The 13528-nt window shown below is 43.7% G+C and overlaps 1 protein-coding gene across 3 annotated transcripts in view; it reads left to right on the top strand.

Moving 5' to 3' along the window:
- Positions 1 to 13528, top strand: part of LOC115375593 (zinc finger protein 521-like) — a 96344-nt gene that overhangs the window by 70744 nt on the left and 12072 nt on the right. For all 3 annotated transcript variants that reach the window (XM_030075045.1, XM_030075043.1, XM_030075042.1), the window contains exons 6-7: positions 6558 to 6689; positions 12709 to 12824. In XM_030075045.1, the coding sequence (XP_029930905.1) occupies positions 6558 to 6689; positions 12709 to 12824 (248 nt within the window). The remainder of the gene's footprint in view (positions 1 to 6557; positions 6690 to 12708; positions 12825 to 13528) is intronic.

Here is a 13528-nt window from a genome sequence, read left to right as displayed (position 1 = left end):
AATAAAGACTGCTGGCTTCATGCGGTTCCTGGATTTTCTTTAGTGAAAAATCCATTACTATTAAATATTGCCAGGCACTCATACAGGTGCTTTTTGCAAATAACTCAAGTGGAAATGTCTTTTCAGTGGGTTTGGGTTGGAGCGAGGTCTCCTTATGCTTTTGTCCCCTATGTTTGGTGAACTCCAAAAGGTGTTCTAGTCTGCTAAACCTTTTGTAACACCCATTCAAGCGTTACGCATGTTTATCGCAACACAAAAACCTGTCAGTTTGGTGTTTTCCACCTCTGGCCCAGTAGCCAGGGGAGCTGTGAGGCGGTTAATGTAGGCGTGGAGTGGCTGATCCTAGCAGGAGCCTATCCTTTCTCTGATTAGCACCTCCAACGAGCTGCCATGCATCAGAGCTGACATTCTCCCAGAGACATGTTCCCCCAGAATCCTTTCCGCTCGCTGTGCGAGGGCGTCGCCACCACTGACATGTCACAGCCAACAATCTCACCTCACCCCTCCTCCTCCCTCTGGAGGTTTGAGATGAGCATCAGGCATGCCATGAACATGGGACCCTGACATGAGGTCTTTGGTTCTTTGGTTAGCCTATCTCGCCTTGACTTTTCTCCTCCAGACACAGAATACATCTTAAACACTTCCCCACAGGCAACCTGTAGTCAATATTCTCCAAAGTTTTGCCATCTCTTTGATTTTATTAGCTAGCACCAGGCCATATTTTTATCACTGTTCATGTAACACATTAACTCTTTGATAGAATGGGGGTGAATTTCCAAAGGAGGCATGATTAAATCTTGTACTTTAATTTCTGCATTTTGCACTTCATTCACTCTGTCCTTCTCAAACCGAGGAGGCAGGAAATACATATTAGTAATGTTCCCCCCAGGCACCAGTTCTCCAATCAGCTTTGGTCCAAGGGGAGTCCATCCCTTTGCGCTCCCACCTACCACCTCCCTACCCCCATCCGTTGCATTCTCCAGGCATTAATGGGCCTTGTAGTACTTCTGAAATGAGCTGGTTCCTTATGAGGAGTGCTTCTACCTCAAGAGAGCACACACACACGGAGGTGGAGTCAATTTGTATTCACCCATAATTCCCTGGGCCTTAATCACTCTGATTTTCCCCCCATTATCTGTTAATGGATAGTTCCCGCAGAGAGAAGAGAGAAGTAAACCCACCTACTGTTTACAGGCCTGAAGCTGTCTACTCTGCTACCATCCACAATCCCATAGTGGGTTTATATACAGCAGTGGGTCTGCTAAAAACCAAATCTTCTAGGTTTATTAACGTACAACTGTAACATCAGGCTGAATATTATTAGACAGATGGTAGAATTGGAAACCAGTTTTTGCCTAAGGCGAGGTTCCTCATAAACAGGATCTGTCCATACAGGTATTTCTCCATTCATCTGCACACGCTCAGCCGTCCAGAAACTTGGTGTTACGTTGACCTGTTAGTTTTACTGGACACATTTTGCCTGCTGAATTTGACGGCACTGTCTGCGACTTCTCCAAAACAGCCCATCGCTGCCTACTAAATATTCTCAATTTGTTCTCCCACTTGTTTACTCATTACTCTCAGTAAAGAAGTGCCTTGATTGATGTCCTTAATATCATTTGTTAGAGTGTGCTGCTTTGGCGACACAAGCAGCATGGGTCCCTTTAAGAGTGAGCTTTAGAGAACCATTCACTATGCCCCAGAGAGGAGTGTAAATCTAAGTATCAGATTTTTCTGTTCCAAAGCCAAATGCTAAAAGTGATCCTGAATTCCCCTCCAATTCAAGCTGCTCCTCAGCAGAATTGTTTAAATAGGGTAGGGGGCACAGTGTGTGTGTGCGTGTGTGTGTGTGTGTGTGCATGTGTGAGTGTGTGTGTGTGTGATGGGGAGGGGGGTTGGAATGGAGTTAGCTGAGGGAGAGTTTTTAATTAAGCAATGCCCTGCGCCATACTTAAGTACACACTATTAGTAGAATGTTAGACTGTCTTCAGCTACTTTAGTTTCAGTGTTCTGCTCACTGTACACTTCGGCGCTGTGCACATACACACCGCGCGGTCTTTATCAAATGCACAGACACATCCACCGCTCACTTCAACTCAACAGTTTCAGTATGCTGCAACTGTATTATTGTTATATAAATGGAGTTCACTAAACTATGCAAGCCAGACCAGCAAACCCCAGCATACCAAACAACCTTCAACAGCAGATGAACTTCAGCCTGGATGAAAAAATAAACAGTGAGGAGAAATAAAGACCATTCTTTTTTTTTTTTTTTTTTTTTTTTAGAGTAGTTTTTCCTCTCTCTCTGTCTCCTTCCCCTCCACATGGGAGAGATATTAGGCGTTTGTGTTTTAAGGAGCTGTGAAATACATAAACCATGAGCCACAGGAACGCTAGGCCCTGTGGATATGCAGATGGGCTTACTTTGCTGGTGTCAGGGATGCTTAGAGGGAGCAGGCACAGGAGCAGTTCTCATCTAAAGGATTTTCTTAGGAGTGCGGAGGGACAGGGTGGTGGCAGTGGAGAACACTCAGGAGACTCGGAACAAGAGAGTGGGAGGAGGGAGAGAGAGAGAGAGAGAGAGATGAGGATAGAGAGAGAGAGAGCTGACAGTCCCTTGTGGCCCTGTAACTATATCCAGAGTCTGCTCAGTGCAAAGAGAGAGGGGTGGGGGCTCTCACAGGGCCGTGCTGATTGGGCAGCCCTGGAGAAAGGCTGGGGGAGCGACAGGAAGTGACCTCAGCCCAATGAGGGAGCTATAGGGGCGAGCGAGCTGACTTCCTCCCTTGGCTCTCACTAAGGAACAGGCTGCCAGCGTGATCCAACCCCTGTTACCCTGCCGTATACAAACCCAGCCCCTATACAAGCCACATTACAGGGGCAATCCGTGCAGAACAGACTCATGATAGACTCGCAGTCAAATGTCTCCCTCTTTCTCTCTTTCTCAGCCTCCTCTGTCTCTGTCTCTGCCATTGTCTATTTATATAGCTCTTCTTTGCTTTCTCTCTCCCACTCACACCTATGCAATCACACAGTCATACGCACATAAGCTATTCTTACACAAACACATAGATAGTATCGTACATACGTCAAATACATATATAGTCATATTCTATATATTCCAAACCAACAACCACCCACTCAAATTTGCAAACATTTTTTTTTTTTTTATTATTATTTTATTTTCCCTTGGTGCACCCGCGCACACACATACACACACACATACACACAAGGTCAGACAGGCAGGTGCAGAGTTATCTGCATAATGAAGCGGGCCAGGTCTCCAAAGGGACAGCTCTATGCACCAGGGTCAAACGAGGGCTGCACATATGGCAGAGGAACAGATCTGTGAACTCTGCAGCACGCTTGACCTTAGTGTACACCCGCACACAGATAAGCAAGCTGAATGGTGATCAAAGAGGACAGTGATCAAACTATCGCTTGGCGCGCCTGCGTGGTTGCACTCGTGCCACCCTCCTCCCACCCCCCACCTTCCCCTCCTCAATGCCTCCTGCTGCACAGAGACGCACATGTAGGCTACAGAATGTCTCATCTTTCAAAAGGGAATGCGTGATTGCAGAGCACACCAACAACTCTCTCTCTTCTCCAAAATGAAGAGGCTCTTTTGAGCAGGCCACACCTCAGGGAATGTTAAGTAACTTGTTACAATCAAACAAAGTAACTGGTTGCTGATCTGTTAAGAGAAGTAGTGCGTTACTGTAGGGTTACTAAAAACAGAGACTGTTTGTAATGCTTTGTGCATGCAGTGCAAAAAAAGAAGAAGAAAAAATCGCCATTATCATTTTGTTTCATATCCAGTCCCGAAATCTCATTTTTCTTCAAACAAGAGAAAAAAAATCTGTCATTGTGATGAGATAATCCCACTTGTTTACAGAGCAGTTTCACTTGTTTGAGGAATTTTTCTGGGAGCAGGTATAAAAATGCTGAAACAAAGCAAAATAAGGCAGATTAGCACACCGGGATCAAGAAAATGACCCTCGATTCAAGAAAATTGAATAAGCTGGAAGACTTGTTTCCAGGAGCATCAGAGCATTCGAAACAAATGGGATTATATCATCCCACTTGCAGATTTCTTCACTTGTTTGAAGGGGGAAAAAAAGGTGTTAAGCAAATGAGAATAAATCTCTTGTTAAGACAAACATTTTTTACAGTTTTGTTACTATTCTCAGCATCTATGTCTTAACATTAAAGTCAGTATTGAGGCTGCCTTTGTCTCTGCCATTAGCATTTGCTGGCTGAGCTAAACACATTTACAATCCACAGTAAAACCACACAGCTGACGTACAGGAATAACAGTCAGGGATTTTATTTGTATTTGTTTTCGCAACAACAAAAGAATCAGGATAAATAATAATGTAAAGTAATCCCTTGCATATTTAAAAAGTAACCAAGGAAATCATTGCTTGAATTGAAAAACTAACAGTACCACAAAAAGGTAATCTGAGCACTCTAATAGATTTCACTGTAATGTGTTAATCCCAGCACTGTTTGCCACTCATGCCGGATTGCAGTGTGTGAGCTTGTGCTGATTCATAACCTACAGTTTGTTTTTATGCCGAAGTCTCAGTCATGTGTGATATACAGTGCCATATGTTTATGTTATTAGGAAAAGATAGTAAAGGAGCATATGGAAATATATCACACTAACATGTTCAATATGTATACACTCCCACTGTTTCTTTTGGCACCGCAGGAGATGTTTCCCTTCCCTTTTCTTCCTGGAATATCAGGGGTCACTGGGTTGCAGTTGTCACTCTCACTCAGGCTCACTCCATAGGTGCAGAAACTGAGATACTGCATATCTTTCATTGTTGGGTCTTTGAAACCTCTCATGAAGTGACAAGGTCCTTTGTTCACATGACAGGTAGTTTCAGAAAATTAGACCGGAGTGATATATGGGCCGAAGATTTTACATTCTTGCCATAATTGGATTTTAGAAATCTCCTGATTGTCATGGCACGTGCTTTCAGTCTGGTGAACCTGCCTTTGTTATTTAGTGTGAGTTTTGAGAGATTTGAGATAACCTTTTAACCATAAAAGTGGCACCTATATCAACACGCCGCGTCTGTTCCAGTCCATTGTACGCGATTGCTGTTTAGCGGAGTTGGGTTGCCAGATTTGCCGGAGGCGCTTTTGATTAACCCTCTGCTAGGATTGTGCGTTGCTAGAGATGAGCACAGCTGGTTAGGTGAATTGTGTGTTTGTGCGTCTGGTACCCAGGGCCTACATTGTGGGCACTGGGCTGGAGAGACCTAGGGAGAGGCCCCAGATGGGTCCCTCCACCCTGCGTCCCCACCCCTCTCCCTGAGCTGCCCTAATGTCTGGCTTGGCAGGAGTTTGATAGAGCACTAGTCCAACCCCATGGCAGAGTGCATAGGCCTTTTATTGACGCGCTGGAGATGGGCAGTTCGGTGGAAGCCTGAGTCAGCAGATCGTTGTGCAGCAAATGAGCGGGCAGGTTCCCTGTCTGAACGGTATTTATTTAAGCTATCAGTAGCCTCGGCTGAGGAACGCTGAAATAGATGTGTGGGGGATTCTAACACCAAGCAGATAGACATGGATCCTGTTTTGCTCTTGCCATACATGTTGGGTCAAAAAAAAAAAAAACAACAACAACATTTTAACAAGTCATTTAGTTTCATATTCAGTCTTAAAATCTTGTTTTCTTAAAACAAGTGAGAATATCTGCCAGTGGGATGAAATAATCCCACTGGGTTCCAATACAGTTTTACTTGAATTTTATAAAATGTACAAACATGTTGGGAAAAAATGCCAAATGTGACGGATCAGCCTACTAGTGACACTTGATTCGAGAAAATTTTGGAGACAAGATGATCAGAAAGGGAAAAACTGAGATTATCATGCACTGTCAGATTTATCCAAATTGTTTAGGAAAAGCATTATTTTTAAAGGATTGAATATGAGACAAAATTACTTGTTAGGTGGAGATTTTTTTTTATTGCTTTTGACAACATTGATAGTGATGCGCTTATTTTGAAAGAACTGGTTAGTTGCTATGCAGATGCACAGTGAAGGCTGAGCAGAGCTCAGTACCATTATTATTATCATGTTATATATTTATAGAAGTAAAATAATCATCCGCGCTATTTGAAATGAGCCTTTTTTGTAATTCTTTATTTCTATACACATTTTGCAAACAGTATAGAAATAAAGACCATGGCTTAAGGTCACGTTTTTTGCTTCATTTATACCTTTCTTCCTTCATTTGCCTACTTCAAGAATAAATTATTTTTGCATGCAAGTTAATCAAAAGGACTCCGCTCACCATGTTCAAAGTGCAAGACCTCGTCTGAGCAATTAAGACCCCTACTGGCCATCCAATTTATGCCTGATGGGAACAGATTACACGTTACATTATTTCCTGTGTCATTTCATGAAAGTCTCAGGCAGGAGTCTTCGCCACAAATTTGTTAAAGGAATAAGGTGGAGACGTTGGTTGCGCCTCTGTCATCCGTGTCCTGATTATTTTCCCTCTTACGGAGTTCTGGTGTGTTTTTGTTGTTTCTTCTCCACAGAGGAAGGACTGAACCATGAATGCAAGCTCTGCAGTCAGTCATTCGACTCACCGGCAAAGCTTCAATGCCACCTGATTGAGCACAGCTTTGAGGGCATGGGTGGAACCTTCAAGTGTCCGGTCTGCTTCACAGGTGTGTATGTTTTGTGTGTCCGTGCATGTGTTATGGATTTGGATTTGTGGGCAGATGAGCATGTAGGAACAAAGCGTTTGTGTTGCATGGCCACTCACATTCTGACAATACAATCCTCTTCCGCGTGTGAGTGTGTGTGTGTGTGTGTGTGGAAGGCAAATGGTTTCTAAATGAGTTGGGAAAGGTCAGGCAAGCGGGTCACCTAAAGCTGAGAGCAGTTTGCTGCGTGTGGCTTTGTGTTTAGTCAAATTGCCTCCAAATCAAGGCCAAAGAAGTGTCATGAGGCAAGAGTGAGAGAAATAGAGAGAGAGAGCAGGAGAGAGAGCAGGGGGAAAGACAGTGTGAGAGGGGTTCAGGGAGAGAGGGATGGAGGAGTGGGGAAAGAAAGGGAGATGTGCTAATTGTGGATGGCGGTGGTGCTGATAGCTGTAATGATCTCATCTGTCTCTGTGCGTGGAGGTGGAAGGACCGGACTCCTCCTGAGAGGATAGCACCCTCCTTCAGTGTCAACAGGGTTAACTATCTCTATAATGAAATCTGCAAAGTCGTTAACTTCAGCTCTTCACTCTTTCTCCCTCCTCAGCTCTTTACTCTTCCTCGCGCTTTTCGGGGTCCTCAGCTCATTTCGCTCTCTTGTGTCGCCCTCCTCCCCCTCCTCCTCAAAACTCATATGTCTCTACTCCACTTGTTACATCAATTAACGTCATTAGCTCTCAGCAAATTTCACTCCCCGATCTTTTCTTTCGGATTCTTTACCTCCTCATCCGCATCACCTCTTAGCTCCTTATTCATTTGTCTCCTCTGTCTGTCTGTCTCTCTCTCTCTCTCTCTTTCTCGCTCCCCTCCCCTGCTGCACTTCTCTCATTGCTGTTTTGGCCTTATCTCTCTTTTAGCAGAAGCCTATTGATATATCCCCCCCTCATACGCCCCCACCCCTACCCACACCCCTCACAGGGGTCTGGGCATTTAATATACAGAGCATGCCTCCTTCATCTGAGCCTTCATTTTCCACCGCCAGCTTTGACAGACAGGTCCCCCCTTTCCCTCCGCGTCCATATCGATCACGGTGCATAAGAGAGAGAGATGCTGGGAGGGAGAGGGAGAGGGAGAGAGTACACCCTCAGGACAGTGGTCGCAGAGCAGACAGACAGATGGGCGAAGGGCTGTGGTTGCGGGGAAGGCAGGCTGTGTAGAGTGTGGATGGACTGAAAGGCCTCCCTCTGTTGGGGATGCAGGGGACAGGCAGAGTGAAAGTCAGAGCACTCAGAGGGGAAGGAGGAATTGAGAGATCGGCTGACAGCTGTCCTTGAATATATTTCTTCAAGTTGAGCCTGGCATAAACTGGAGGTACAACCCTAATTTAACATCCTAACATGAACACAGTGGAAGCATATTGTTTGCAAAAACAGGTAAATGCTATTTCTGATAAAAAAGAACTAGGTGTTCTGTGTAACGGTTCGCATCATATACTTAATGAATGCAAAATGTTGTCACAAACGTCAATATTATCTATGTATCAGGCTACGAATATAATTTTTATCGGTATTATCTGGAAAAAAGGGTCTAGAAATTAATGCGATTGGACATATCTATTTTTGCAAATGAACTCACAACATATAGATTACCATGAATAACTTCATTTGCTGTTGCTTTTCGTTTTAGCGAACAGGGCAGTCTAGTCATCCTGCTGACACGCTGCATGTATAATTTAACATATTTCCAATTATGTCATGACCACTTTATCCTAACATCAGTGTGGACGGGAAGCCGTGGATTAATCATCACATGCACTGTTTTGGTGCTTGAATTACAAATTCAAAGGGATTCCCCATTTCAGACATAATGAGTCTGAACATAAAAGTGAAACTTTGATCAAAGTAGGTGGCGGTGGTGATGGCGGTTGGGTCGTCGAGTTCACTTGATTAACAAGGTTATTCCTTGTTTTAAAGATCATCCCCAGTTGATGTCCATGTTTTAGTTTGATCTACCCTCTGTGACCCAAAACTCTGTGGGAGGCAGGGAGTGATTGTCATTCTTTGACACACCTGATTATCCTCAATCCCACTGAAGGGAAGGGAGAGAGGACAAATCATACCAGAAAATAGACCGAGGGGAAGTGTGGGGGGAAAGTGAGTCATAGACAGAAGAAGAGGGGAGACGAAATAGAGGAGAAAAGGAGACAAAACTTGGAGGAAGCTAAGAAGGCTGCAACTGGCAAGTTTGGATGTGAGATGAAAGGAGAGAAGAGGAGGAGGAAAAGAGAGCTGTGTAGGGGAGGGAGGGTAAATGGGAGTTGAGGAGAGAGGTCCATAAGCCCCTGGATGATGAGAGAGAGGCTGACTCTCCCAGGACAGATTTGACAGGTTTCAGAAGTGGGGGAGCCTGCAGCTAGAAGTGTCTGCCTGCACCCTTAGGAGCAGTAGCGAGGGCTGGTGTGGAAATTGTGATTGGGAATATGTGCTTAAGACAAACAAAACAGAAGAAAGTGTGCATGATGAAAGTCGTGTGTGTGTGTGTGTGTGTGTCTGTGCATGTGTTTTCTTTTACTTATGTCACAGTATGCAGTGCAAGTTGAAAAACTACAGGATGCTCTGCTTTCAAATCCGCAAGAGTATGACAAATTCAGTAGTTTAATTAGTTGTTTGTGTACCCGCATTCTCTTGGAGCATGATCTTAGAATTAAGACATCTTACATCCAACAGCCAACATAAGCATAGCACTAACTGAAAAATGCTCTAATAGTTAGCAACGTGCAGCTTGGAATCAACGTACTGTACACAAATGACTTGTTTGTGTTGCCTCCGAACACTTGGATCAGCCTCTGCATTGTGAACTCTTGGATTAAGTAGAAATGAAATACATGTAGGCTAGACGAATGAATAAATGAAAAGGAGAAAGGGGGAAAAAAGGATAAACTTTTTTTTTTCCTCCCTGCACAAACAGCTTAGTATTGGTGCAGTGCAGCCTGCAGAGAGCACCACCCTGCCAAAATAAAGATGAGCTGGGGCCTGTAGTAAAGGAGACGTCTGCCATGGGCGGCCCCTGAGATCTAATCAGAGGGCTTAATATCCCCCACAGCGAGGAGACCTTGGCCCCTCAGCCCCCTCAGCCCTGACACCCCTGACGCCCAACCCGGCTCTGCGCTTTGCTCAGCTCCGCTCTGCTCTCGCTCCACAGCCAACAAACTCCACAAAGTTCTCTCTCTCTCTCTCTCTCTCTCCCTCTCCCTCACTCTCTCTCGTTCGCTCGCTCGCTCTCCCTTATTCTCTCTCATTCTCAGCAGGGAGTGCCACAATGGCCAGCCACTGATCCTGTTTGGATGTGGTTTTGGATTATTTCTTCCCCGTTTCTCTATGTCCTCATTTTAACCCTCTAGGAAGATATGCCTCCGTAACTCCTGTGAATGGGCATTGGAACAGCATATTTCATGTTTGCTTCATGCTGCCATATACCGGTACAATGTCCCTGCATAACCTGTATTCGCCACCGGGATGCTTTTATTAGGTGCTGAATGCTAATTTGAAGAACAATAATGACGATGAATAATGTTGCCTAGTGTCTGTAATTTTTAATTCTGACCACTAGGTAAACACTTAACATAGTTTATTTTGTGCATTTGTGAGAGCTGTAGCTATTCTAGGTAACAGGAAGTATGTTCCAGTCTATAGATGAAAAGGCAAGTCTGGCCTTTATTAAAGGGATAAAATGTTCAGGTGCAATTTCTATATACATAAACCTACTAACCTTTAAATCTTGTTTTTTTCTTAAAAGAAGTAGAAAAAAATCTGTCAGAGGGATGAGACAAACAATTTGTTTCCAATGTTAACTTGTTTCTTATTTTGTCAAATCGAGTGTCATTTTCTTGATTCTATTGGGCTGATCTGTCTTATTCTGCCTTGTTTCAATACATTTTTAGTTGTTCCCAGAAAAAAAAAAATCCTGAAACAAGTGAAACTGCACTGAAAACCAGTGGGATTATCTCACCGCACCGGTAGATTTTTTCAAGATTGAAGATGAGACTAAATTACTTGTTAAGCTGGAGACTTCTTTGTGGTTTATTAATAGCCCTGCTATATACAGGAGACTTGTAGATATGCTATTATCGAGGAAGTGCAATTTCGAGTCAGGCACTTTGCTCGCTCCGCTTTCCGTTGTCGTTGTCCACATAATGTGCATATGGATGGATGAATGCTGGGCTCTGAACTGATGCTGAGCCAATGCAACATGTCTCTTATTAGGCCTGGATCAGATAGACATGTAAACAGGGAGAAACAGCTAACTTGACACCTCGGTGGTGTGTAGGCCTATTGTACAGAATTTGAAGGCCCCCCAAGTCTCAAATCCATTTTTATTTTTGCTGTATTGACTTTTTCCTTCTCTAGCCAAAGACATAATGAAGGCTTCCTGCAGTTGGTGTGACCTGCTTCTGTACAGTATATGCAGACAAAACACCGCTCAAGAAAAGTGCTGTTGTTTTTTTTTTTTTGTGCCTATTTTGTCTTTTACAGCATATAATCCCCACAATGAAAATTGTCATCATTTTGCAGAACATAAAATGGATGCGAGCAGTGTGTGTTATAGCCTCTGCCCTAACCTTGAGCGGTAATGTTTAGTGAACAGCGGCGAAGCCATCTATCTACAATTATGTTTATCTTCATATTGTTGTGGTCATTAGCCTCAGAAATGGACCATGGAGTTGTCGTTTGTTCATTAGAGGAGCATTGTTCATTTCTGGTTAACATGCTGCCACATTCCAGAGACAGCTGTCACCCGGGCATTAACAGTCTGATAGCGTCATCCCAGTTTGACCGCTTTGGGCCTCCACTTTTATTTCCCGGGTCACAACAGTGTCAGGCATCCGTTCTCTCAAGCAAATTGAGTCCCAAGTGTACACAGCTCAATAATTAATATCAGCTCTCCCAGGTGTGCTCAAACTGGGACACCTTAATGTTGCTGAACCCCCCCGAGGGCCACGGGGCTTTGGCGACCCCAAAGTGATCTCTCCAATAGACACCTCACCTTTTGTGGCTGAGCTTTTTCCTTCCTCTCCCTGTGGCCCCACGGTGCATGCATTAGAAGAAAAAGTTATTTTGAGCTGTAAGAAATTCAAATGAAGCCCCAACATGCTAACTTTTCCAGAGCATCCAGACCTTTGAGATTAGACAGCCGTCCTTAAAGCACAAGGGTCTGGGATAACAAACGGCATGTTTGAAGTGCTCCTCGGAGAATGCACACGCACACACACACACACAGACACACACAGACACGCACACACACACTTAAACACACACTTGCATCCCCCCTCAGCTTTCCAGTGTGGACTATGGCTTAATTAAAGCACAAATGTATGGTATATGTTTTAAGTGCCAGCAAGTTGTGTGTTTATATGATCGTGAATGTAGTCTGAGTCTGCATAAATAAATAGTGCACCACCATGAATATTTATATTGTCAATATAATTAGCGATGTAGACTAATGGAGGCCATGTTTTGCACTTGAAGCCATGCCAATTTTTTTGTGGTTGTTTATTTTCTGGCTTGTTGTCCCCACAGTAGTGCTAAATAAAGAGCATCATTATTCCCAAAACATTATGCATTCACTAACCGTGGTGCCATAGATATGACCACTCTAGTTCCACTGTCAATATCTAAATTGTTCTTTTTTTCAATTATATATATCATAATGATGTTTTTTATTGTTGATAGCACATTCATTTGTTTGTAATTAAGTAATTTTCCTTGGCATTTGACATTGGCTGTCTCCAATGGTTATTCAGGCAGAAGCAAATTATGATCTTGCCTTTATTCCTTTAATGCGGGACAACACAGCCTGATTCTAATTTACCAAAAACAGCAATAAGGAGCGTAACAATGATTATAGGCAGAGTTCAATGGCAATGAAATAGAGAATACAGAGCAAGTGGAAAGTCTTTTTAAAATATGCAGCAAAATATGCTTAATTTCCTCTCCGTTTCCCTCCTGTCCCTGTGTCTCCTTCGCCTGTCCCCGTCTGTGAGCAGTGTTTGTCCAGGCCAGCAAGCTCCAGCAGCACATCTTCTCTGCCCATGGCCAGGAGGATAAGATCTACGACTGCTCACAGTGCCCTCAGAAGTTCTTCTTCCAGACAGAGTTACAGGTGAGCCTCGGGCCGGGGAGCATGCGGGCCACCAGCAGGCACTGTGAGCGTTAATCAAACATGACAGCTTAACAAACACCAAACACACCGCACGTCGACGATACCCTCCATCCCGGTTGGGATGGGAGACTCAGAAGGAATTATTTCAGTCCGTTTCCAAAACTCATTTGTGATGTGCAGATATGATTTGATTTGCTTATTAGACCAGCAGAGCACTAAAATATCTGGAATTAGAGGATTAGTGGAATGTTCGTTTTTGAAGCAGTAATTACATACAGTGCAGAGGCAAAAACGCAGTTGAGTCAATATGCCTGCATCTCCCCTCCTAATCACAGAGGAGGCCTCATGGCTAAATATGAGCTTTGTCCTCTGGGAGCCCATATCTGCCCTTCAACAAAGTTAGTAGTTGGACTTATGAACTCGCAATGTTAGAGAGATAATCCATTTTCTAGCAATCTCTTTCTCCACTCCTTGGAGAACCTGAAAAAATGAAACAGACCTTATTATATTATTTCAGTGTGGTGGTGTTTTCAAGCCGCACTGTTGTGTTTGGGGGATTCTCTTTCTTACACAAGGTACATTTCTCATATCCAGGTCTTTTTCTATTACCTTGTGTAACTAAAACATTAAAATGTGAACAGTCTAAGCACCTTGTTCAATCCAATCACAGAAATTATTCTCACTTCTAAGCAACCAGAGAAGTC

This window comes from Myripristis murdjan, chromosome 17 (assembly GCF_902150065.1).
Source record: "Myripristis murdjan chromosome 17, fMyrMur1.1, whole genome shotgun sequence".
Lineage (NCBI taxonomy): Eukaryota > Metazoa > Chordata > Actinopteri > Holocentriformes > Holocentridae > Myripristis > Myripristis murdjan.
This window is presented reverse-complemented; position numbering and strand designations above follow the sequence as displayed.